Raw genomic sequence first — 11,070 nt, 5'->3', positions numbered from 1 at the left:
AATTATAATTTTCATCAATATTAAAAATGATGATTTTTAAACTCATAGCTTTCCTTAATGTGTGTATTACAGCTTTGTGATCATATTAATATTAATTGAGTACAATAATTATATTCATTTCATATATTTATTTCCACTTGAATATGGTATTATATGTATGTTCTATTATACTTATTACCTACTTCCAGTTTTATAAATTCTTCAAGTCATCATTTAAATAAAGTTTTATGTTGTTTGTAAGAAAATTCTTTTTTAAAAAAAGACCTTGTGGAAAACTTGTCAATTAGCTCCACATAAAAATTCCTTTTCTCCACAAACTTACATAGCAGTCTTGAATTATTCAGACATGGAAAGATAAGTAAGGAGTCTAAAGAATGTGGTTTATTTCATAACTTTAAAAATTGGACACTGATTTGAGAGTCCAGCTTAGTACAACTCTATTTCTAAATAAAATTCTGCTCCATTTGCAACTCTGAACATGTGGACTTGAGAAGGGGTGGTTCCCCCAGCTGGTGCCTGACCTCTGTGCACACCTTGGTCTTTGTCTCAACCTCGCCCACACTGCAACCATATAAATCAGACTTCTGACATCAGTTCTAAAATGCAAGGCACAGCTGCTGTAGTCTGTAGTTTTCAAAAAAATTTTGCAACACTGCATATCCAGCAAAATTTGTGTGTGTGTGTGTGTGTGTGAATGTAAATTTGAGGTAAGCCCTGTTTCTTTGGAAAAAAAACTTGCACAGTGAGCCAATGATTATTTCAAGTTAAAATTTAAGTAAGTTTCATGTTCACTCTCGCTCTCTTCCTCCCTCCCTCCCTCCTTGTCTGTATAAGAGAGCAGTTTGGCTTTGGGAGAAGACCTTGATATTACACCTGTGTTAGCAGGACGTTGCTGGTTCAGATTTCTGTTAAAAAGTCTTTAAACTTAAGTCAGTAAGTTCTTTTTATAAAACGGAATTGAGAGCTTATAATCATACTGTAAGTACAAATCCTTCCTCTTTTCAAATGTTTTTGATTCCTTTGTTCCTCCTATAGTGGATAACTTCACACACAAGCGCGTCTCATTCGCTACTTTGCTTTGCCAGATGCCAGACATTTTAAAAAAGAAAAACATGTAGATTGGTAAATGTTATGTGCAATTGACAATAAACTGAAAAGTACTTTTATAAAAGGCTTAACATTTCTATAGAAATGCAAACTTTTTAAGTGCAGTTAAAGATCTTTCTGTAGTATGTTTTTGGTCATTTCAGTAAACTGAAAAATTTGGAAGTTATTGATTCTACTTGAAAGATTAAAATAGACTTTATGAAAAATCAAAAAGTCATGCAGGTCATTTAGTTTCATTTATTGACATCTTTCAGGTGTAATGTCATGTAGTATACAACACATTAAAAATGTTCAAAATAAGTTACTAGACTTTTCTTCAGAGCGATTTAAGATTGTATGATACTACTTAGGCAATGATTGCTATTTAGTGCATTTATAGTTTCTTTGTTTTTTAAAAATTTATTTATGCTTTTTAATGTTGATCTTTTAGTTCTATCTTCTCAGATATTTTTTATTGATACATAATAAGTACTTAAAAAAATAAATAACCAAATAATTTTTTCATTAGTATACTGGTGTCCTAATTATTTGCAAATTTTAAAAAGGTTTTTACTATTAGAATATTTGGCATTTTATAATGGCCCCAAAAGGAGACTCTTCCTAAATTGTTAATTTTATATTGTTTTAGGTGCTGTTTTCAACCCTAATATATTGACCAAGAATGAAACTATTTAAAAATTAAGATGCCAACAGGTAATTTCTTGTAAGTTTTTAGTTTTATCTATGTGTGTCATGTACCAGGAGGACAAAATAAATAAATAACACAAAGCTATATTTTTCTCACTCTCTGAATTTGTTTTAAAAAAGAACTGATTTATTTTGGTTTTGAAAGACCGTCCTTTTGAATATAAGAATTGTATTTTAAACTTACATGTTTTACTGCTTTTTACAAGGTGACAACATCTAGCTTACTTTATATCTGATAACTTCTTAATAAATTAGATTAGAATAAAAATAGATTCAGAGATGGTGTTTCAGGTTAGATGAGTTTTCTTTACTGGTAAAATCCTGGGTTGTTCAGACATGTCTGGTTATAATCTGGTTATAAACAAGGACATTAATTTTGGCTAAAAGAGACGTTTCATGATAAATTTACGCTCCATTCTCACTGGAAAACTTGGTATGATAACTTTCTGATGTGATATAATGTTAATTAGAATTTTAGTTGCTAGCCAAATTCTTGAAAAATTGTAATTATTATTAACAATTGATTATAAAGAAGCATGGCATTATATAAAAAAGAAAAAAAATCTATTTCTTTTTTTCCACTTAAATTCTTTGTAGTTCTGTTTTCCTCTTTACATTTTCATATTTTATAGTTATAATGTGATGTTGAAACATACTCTCCTAAATTATAAGATAAAAAAAGTAAGTTTTAATTTTAAAATTCATATTGTAGAGACATGTGTCCCCAAACAATGATATCTTAACAACAGATACTGATATTTTAGTGGTAAATGTTAGATAATTATTGTTTTAAACTTGGTGTATTATTTTTTCAGTGCTAGCTTGGATGTCAAATAAGAGTAATATCATTTTCTTCTTCACATTAGTTGATTCTAGGTCATTTTAGACTGGAGCAATCAGGAAGCAACAATACATAATTTTAAAGCAATATAATTCCCTCTTCAAGGCTGACAGATAAAATATTCAGTAATTAGCCTATCTAATCATAAACAATATAATGACTCAATTCATTTTACTATTGTTATTTTAAATTTTTCTATACAATGGCTTTGGTGACCATAGTGAAAGGAAAGGGACTTCAAAGGGGAGGAGGACAGTGGGGAGATACTAAGGGAGAGAGGGAAGACACAGAGAGAGAATAAAGGAAAAGTCAAAGGTTAAAGAAGATTAGAAGGATGGAAAATGGAGAGGGAGAGAAAGGGGCAAGAGAAATTGAGGGCTATATTTTTCTTATGTCTTTATATTCTTAAGATTTTGGTTGTTATCAAGCAATTATTTAGGCTTTTCATGTTATTTTAGAACTTTGGGCAATCTACTTCTGTAGTGATACCGCCTTGGAAGCCCAAGGAGGGGTGGCTGAGTCAGATCTGACTCAATGGCAGAGTGTGTATGTGCGTGTGTGTTATAGTTACTAGCTAAAATCCCCCTGTGAATCAGAATATTCAAAGATTATTTTTGTTTTTTGATGTTAAGATTGTCATGGAAGTATTTAAGGTTATTTCTGAAATCAGAATTTACTTCAATTGTCTAAATCTTTTTCCTGCAGCAATCTGAGACTTTCATGTACATGAGATCTAATAGAAAAGAGAAGAATGTGTACGTTAGAGTAGGGAGGGTCAAGAGAGGAACAAAGAGGTTCAGACATTAAACTAATCTCTTTAGTTGCTCTAAGCAAAATACAGAAGCTCTGTACTAAATGAGAAAGGCCACTGTTTATTCCACGATCCTAGTTGTCTCCTTTTAAACTAATACAATCAAAACCAAACCAAAAGCACTGTCATCGAGTTGATTCCGACTCATAGCAACTCCCATTGGGTTTCTAAGGCTGTAAATCTTTACAGAAGTAGATCGCCCTATTTTCCTTCCATGGAGCAGCTGGTGGGTTTGAACCACTGGCCTGCTTAGCAGCCAAAATACCTTATCCAGTATGCCACCAGAGCTCCTTTTTAACTACTATAAAAATTACCTATTTTTGTTACATAACTTAAAAATGATTGTATTTTCAGAGGGAGAGGAGCTCCTGTTTATCAAACAAGAAATTAGATTAAGTCCTTCATTTTAAGAATCAATTCTTCATTTTAATTTTTAGAATTGCTACTTGAGTCTAAGACAGTAATTCCTATTCCTTGTTGCAATTAGAAAAGCTTTAGTTTGCCTTTCTATGTTTCACATTTGTGTGTGTGTTTGTATGTGTGTTTTAGATCACGAAGAGCCCTGTGGTCCCAGTCACAAGTCATTTTGCCTGAATGGGGGGATTTGTTATGTGATACCTACTATTCCCAGCCCGTTTTGTAGGTGAGTGAAATGGACTCAGGGGAGAGGGTAATTTTATTTTCCATTATCTACTAACTTTCTTTGAGAAATGATAAGAAGTGAACAAAAAGTGCAAGATGAATAAGTGTGAAGAATACTCTTTATTTTTATATACAACAAATTATATTTTTATATAAGTGTATAATTTTAATTTTATGTAGAAAATTGTATTTGTAAGTCAAAACAAAGTAACAAATCAAAATCTCATTCACCAAAGTATTTATTTTGAAAATTTGTAATAGTAGTTTCTAGCCTAGTTGAGTTTTTTAATAATCCATTGTAGTGAACTCTATAATTTTAGCAATTTAGGGAAGACAGTCTGTGTTTAATGTTGCTGGCAAAACAGCTTAAGAATTCGTTAATGTAAAATGGCCCACTGTGAAATATTTTTCTTTGATTTTAGAATGCATGAATGTGTAACTATGCTATTACCCAAACTTAGTAGTGATATATCAGAAAGAAAATGAAGACAATTTTTCCTAACGGTAGCAGCAAATTTAAAAAGAAGTACATCTTAGTCACTATTGTAGATAATATGATTCACTTTGAGAGTATAGATATAAACAGTGATCACTAAAAGACTTCAAAATAATATTTGTACAGCTGGTTCCCTGTGAGTTTGGTTGCGTAGAATTTAAGGGGATAGAATACCCCTCTTTTTAGTACATGAGTTAGCAAGGTAGTACTCCCATTGAGGCCCATGAACATTAGAGGAGAGAGCACCTAAGGACCTGAAGATATTTTTTAGCATGTGAAGTACTGCTTTTCTTCTGTAACTTAAAGGAGAGTTGAATAATGTAGATTTAAGATCTTAATACATAAAGGAATAGAAAAGTAAAAATTAAAAACTAAAATAGGAAAAGTATTAGAAATTGGAATTTAATCTGGAAGAGAGGAGTCAGAAGAATAACCTTAAATTATCTCAAGAAGTTTTTAGGGACTTCATATGGAGATTAATGATTAGATATTTTTCCTCCCAAGTGAATACGTAAAGGAAAGGGGATGGAGGAAAAACTAGCAATTATTTAGTGCCCACCATATGCCTAGACAGTATTCTTTTTAACTTTTTAATCTTTGTACTGAGATAAAATTTTCACGTAATAAACTACATTCACTGAAAGTACACAATTGACGAATTTTGACAAATGTTGATACCTGTGAAAGTACCACTGCTGCATTAAGATACAGAACATTCCCATCACCCCAAAAAGTTGCTTTGGAAACCCTACTCTTGATTGATGTTTTCATGTTTCATCCTCATAAAAATCCTAGGAAAAAGAATAAGAAATAGGGAAGATAAGAAATTAAGTGACTTGACAAAATGCCTAAAGCTAGGAAAAATTCAAAAAAATAGCCTCAAGATTCATTTTTCTTTATAACATAATCATTCCGAATTCTTTTTAAAGGGATATGACATGTAGCATTCATACATGAAACTAAAATGCTTATCAGAACTGAAACACTCAATAATTCAGAGATAGTAATATTTTATATCTTGATCTGGGTTATGGTTACATGAGTGAAAAGATTATTATTTCTCTGTTGAATTGCCTTTCCCCTTTGTCAAAAATCAATTGACTGTGTAAGTGTGGGTCTATTTAGGGGTTATTCTAATCCACTGATTTATGTTGTCTGTCTTTTTGCCACACAGTTGGATGCCTTTGCATGGTTAATAAAACACAGGTAGACATCTTTCTGGTATTATTTGCTTTCACCTAAGATCCATCTGACATCAGCAGTGATATCCCTCGTTCCATGTCCTTTTCAGAATCCAGCTTGCATTTCTGGAATTTCCCTGTCAATATACTACTGCAACCATTTTTGAACTACTTTCAGCAAAATTTTACTTGTGTGTGCTATTAATGATATTGTTTGATAATTTCTGCATTCTGTCGATCACCTTTCTTTGGAATAATCACAAATATTGATCTTTTCTAGTTAGTTGTCCAGGTAGCTGTCTTCCAGATTTCTTGGCATAAATGAGTAAGTGCCTCCAGCATGACATCCATTTGTTAAAACAAATACTCTGTCAATTCCTGGAGCCTTATTTTTCTCCAGTTCTTTCAGTGAAGCTTGGACTTAGTCCTTCAATATCATTGGCTCTTGGTCATATGCCACCTCCTGAAATTGTTGGGCATTGACCAATTCTTTTTGGTGCACTGACTGTGTATTCTATCTTCTTTTGATTCTTCCGGCATCATTCAATATTTTGCCCATACGATCCTTCAGAATTACAACTTGAGGCTTGAATTTTTTTTTCAGTTCTTTCAGCTTGAGAAATGTCAAGTGTTTTCTTCCCTTTTGGTTTTCTAACTCCATCCAGGTCTTTGCTCACTTCATTATAGTACTTTACTTTGCTTTCTCAAGCTCACCTTTGAAATCTTCTGTTCCGTTCTTTTATTTCAGCATTTCTCCTATTCGCTTTAGATACTCTCCATTCAAGAGCCAGTTTCAGTGTCCTTTCTGACATCCATTTTGGTCTTTTCTTCCTTTCCTGTCTTTTTAATGACCATTTTCTTTCTTCATGTATGATGTTCTTGATGTCATCCCATAACTCATCTGGTCTTCAGTCACTGGTGTTCAGCACATCAAATCCACTTTTCAAATAATCTCTAAATTCAAATGGGATATAATCGAGGTCATATTTTGGCTCTTGGGTACTTATTTTTTATTTTCTTTAGCTTCCTCTTGAACTGGCATATGAGCAATTGATGGTCTGTTCCACAGTCAGCTCCTGGCCTTGTTTTTACTGATGATATTGAGCTTCTCCATCACCTCTTTCCACAAATGTAGTCAATCTGATTTCTGTGTATTCCATCTGGAAAGTCCACGTCTATAGCTGTCATTTATGTTATTGAAAAAGGTATTGGTTATGAATAAGTCAGTGGTCTTGCAAAATTCTGTCATCTGGTCTCTGGCATAATTTTTATCACCAAGGCCATATTTTCCAACTATTAATGATTCTTCTTTGTTTCTCTCTTTTGCATTCCAATCACCAGTAATAATCAATACATCTTGATTGCATGTTTGGTCAATTTCAGACTGCAGAAGTTGGTAAAAATCTTTAGTTTCTTCATCTTCAGCTTTAGTAGGTGGTGTGTAAACTTGAATAATAATAGTATTAACTGGTCTTCCATGTAGGTGTTTATGGATATTATCCTATCACTGACAGCATTGTACTTCAGGATAGATCTTGAAATGTTCTTTTTGATGATGAATGCCAGGCCATTCTCTTCAATTTATCATTGCCAGCATAATAGATCATATGATTGTCTGATTCAAAATGGACAATACTAGTCAATTTCAACTTACTAATGCCTACAATATTGATCTTTATCCATTCCATTTCATTTTTGACAACTTCCAATTTTCTTAGATTCATACATTCCTTGTTCCATTTATTAATGGATGTTTGCAGCTGTTTCTTCCCATTTTGACTCATGTCCTATCAGCAAATGAAGGTCCTGAAAGCTTTACTCCATCCATGTCCTCCATCCAAATCATTAGGGTCGACTCTACTTTGGGGAAGCAGCTCTTCCCCAGTTGTATTTTGAGTGCTTTCCAACCTTGAGGGGCTCATCTTCAGGCACGATATTAGACAATGTTTCATGGCTATTCATAAATATATAATAAATAATAAATATAGTAATATATCAGACAGTGTTTCACTGCTACTCATAAGGTTTTCAGTGGCCAGTTTTTTCAGAAGTGGATGGCAAAGGGATTTGACTGTGTGTATCATAACAAAATATGGATAGTGTTGAGAAGAATGGGAATTCCAGAACACTTAATTTTCTCATGAGGAAGCTGTGCATAGACCAAGAGCTGTCATTTGAACAAGAGCAATGTAATACTGCATGGTTTAAAATCAGGAAGGGTGTACATCAGGGTTGTGTCCTTTCACCATACTTATTCAATCTGCATACTGAGCAAATAATCCGAGAAGCTACACTACATGAAGAAGAACACAACATCAGGATTGGAGGAAGAATCATTAGCAACTTGTGATATGCAGATGACACAACCTTGCTTGCTGAAAGTGAAGAGGACTTGAAGCACTTACTGATGAGGATTAAAGATCTAACCTCAACCTAAAGAAAATGAAAATGTTCACAACCAGACTGGTAAACAACATCATGATAAAGGGAGAAAAGATTGAAGTTGTTAGGGATTTCATTTTACTTGGATCCACAGTCAACACACGTGGAAGCAGCAGTCAGGAAATCAGACATCATATTGCACTGGTCAAACCTGCTGCAAATACTTCTTTAAAGTGTTAAGAAGCATAGATATCATTTTGAAGACCAAGGTGCGCCTGACCGAAGCTATGATATTTTCAGTAGTTTCGTATACATGTGAAAGCTGGACAATGCATAAGGAAGACTGAAGAAGAGTTGATGCCTTTGAGTTGGGGTTTTGGCAAAAAAAAAAAAAAATAATAATAATACTGACAATACTATGGACTGTCAGGAGAATGAACAAAGCTGTCCTGGAAGAAATCTAGCCAGATGCTCCTTGGAAGCAAGAATGGCCAGACTTCATCTCACTTACTTTGGTCATGTTGTTAGAAGGGATCCCTGGAGAAGGATATCATGCTTGGTGAAGTAGACCATCAGTGAAAAAGGGAAGACCCTCAACAAGATGGATTGGTACAGTGGCTGCAATGATGGGCTCAAGCATAGCAAGGACTGTGAGGATGGTGCAGGACCAGGCAGTATTTCTTACTGTTGTTCATAGGGTCATTGTGAGTCAGAACTGACTCAACAGCACCTACCAACACCAGTCTTTTTGCCAATACCAAACAGTCTTGATGACTGTATCTCTGTAAGTCTTAAAATCAGGTAATATGAGTTCTTAACTTGTTCTTCAGTTGTTGAATTTTAGCCTTCTTTTCTAATATACAGGAGCTCTGGTGGCATAGTGCCTAAGGCATTTGACTGCTAACCAGAAGGCTGGTGTTCAAACCCATCAGCCACTCCTCAGAAGGAAGGTCGGGCAATCTACTTCTGTAGTGATACTGCCTCGGAAGCCCAAGGGGGTGTTGCTAGGAGTTAGATCCGACTCAACAGTAGTGTATTTGTTTTTTTTTTTTTTTTCCTAATATACAGTATTTACCATTAAAAATTTTCAAATATGCTTTAGCTGCATCTTACAAATTTTAAGTGTTCATTTATAAGTTTTAAAAAAATTCCCATTATGCTTTCTTCTTTAACATAGGGTTTTTTTCACTACCATCTGAAAAGTTTCGTAAAATTAAAATAATCTGTTTTTTATAGTATTTTGATGAAGTAATTTGTAAAGCTAAACCTGCTGTTCTGTGAGATTTAAAACACTTCCATAATTTCTTTTTTTTTTTTAAGGTTTAAAAGGAACAGGAGCCAGGTGGACACTCTGTGTATGATGCAAGAGTGACCCCTGATGCACCTGCTCTGCTTTATTTATACATAAACACATGATTACATCATTATTCTTGGTATTTCCTTACTACAATCAAGTATTTTCTACAATACAGTCAAGTATTATCTAAAAGGTTACAATTTTACTTTTTCCCATACCCAGAGGTCTTTTCAGATGCCCAAAAGTAACAAATGATTAATTGAGTTAATACCTCTTACAGGGATAGTAAATAATCACTAAAATGAATTATTCTGAAACATAATATGATTGTTAGGGTACATTATTCTAAGGTATGAAGTAATTACTGTTGTTGTTATTTGCCCTCAAGTAGGACCCAACTCATAGCGACCACTCCTTGGGTTTTTGAGGCAGTATCACTACGGAAGTAGATTGCCCAACCTTACTTCCAAGAAGTGACTGGTGGGTTTGAACCGCCAGCCTTAGGCACTATGCTACCAGAGCTCCCAAAATAATTACTAGGATACATTATTCTAAGGTATAATATGATTAGTAAAGGATATTATTCTTAGGTAAAATGTTCCATCAAGATAATTAACATTTTTTACTGGAACAATGTTTTTTCCTAACACCAAGTTCTGCCAAGTAGGCATTCAACCATAAGAGAGACCTTTTCTTCTCTTAGCTGTTGTTAGAACATGTGCCTTGCAATCATGTCTTTCTGGTGGTCTTTTTCTTGGTCTCCAACAGGTTTGATTTCTGGGTTTCATGAGTTGGAACTGACTCAATAGCACACAACAACTAAGCAAAATTAAGCAAGAGAGTAAGTTTCCTTTCGGTGTCTTCCATTTCCTTTTTTCCTGTACCCTCTGATTCCTCACTTCCCATCCAAGTATCCAGGCATTAGTTTAACTTCTCTGCTCAGAGATCTCTCTGGAAATAAGAACTACTCAGACCCAGCTTCCCTTCAGCCACTGCCCCTGGGCTGCCCTACTCTCTCAACCAGCTGTTAAAGCAGACTGAACTACTTCACACCAGAGTGTGAATGGCTGTAACTGGCTTAATGGTATCACCATTTAAGGATTATTGAAAGGTTACTGAAAACTGATTATGATGAAATGTATCAAGAGACCTCTTCTTTCGAGATCAATTATTTTGATGGGGACTCCACTCCCATTACCAATGCATGGTATTTCTGGCATTCATCATCCTCATTTTGCCTACAAATACTTTCCTGTACTCTCCCTACAGTTTTTCATCTGTATTGCGTAGGGCCCAACTCAGTCTCAGCCCTGTTTCCTAAATCTAAAACCCTTAAACTGGAACTGTGTGGGCCCTGGATGTTTCACCAAATTTATGACTTCTTAACTTTCATTTTTGTGGTGAGGATTACATTTTACCTGAGCCCAATCCCCTAGCCCTCAATGCACCAATTTGAAAATAATCAGGTTTGATTTATTTTTAAAGGTAAATTATATGAACATAAATTATAGTCTTAAGATTTTTCTAACTCTACTCAGGCAATAGATTATTTTATTTTATTGTGATTTGGGTGAAGATTTACAGAGCAAATTCACTCTCCATACAGCAGTTCACATATACTTTGTC

General features: G+C 34.2%; 1 protein-coding gene across 1 annotated transcript in view; it reads left to right on the top strand.

The window, feature by feature from the left end:
• Positions 1 to 1,790: 1,790 nt before the first annotated feature.
• NRG4 (neuregulin 4) overlaps positions 1,791 to 11,070 on the top strand; it is a 150,474-nt gene continuing 141,194 nt past the window's right edge. The window contains exons 1-2 of the mRNA XM_007951851.2: positions 1,791 to 1,800; positions 3,996 to 4,089. Coding sequence (XP_007950042.2) covers positions 1,791 to 1,800; positions 3,996 to 4,089 — 104 coding nt within the window. The remainder of the gene's footprint in view (positions 1,801 to 3,995; positions 4,090 to 11,070) is intronic.

The sequence above is a fragment of the Orycteropus afer genome, unplaced genomic scaffold (assembly GCF_000298275.1).
Source record: "Orycteropus afer afer isolate SDZICR_OR568_19922 unplaced genomic scaffold, OryAfe1.0 scaffold00313, whole genome shotgun sequence".
NCBI lineage: Eukaryota > Metazoa > Chordata > Mammalia > Tubulidentata > Orycteropodidae > Orycteropus > Orycteropus afer.
This window is presented reverse-complemented; position numbering and strand designations above follow the sequence as displayed.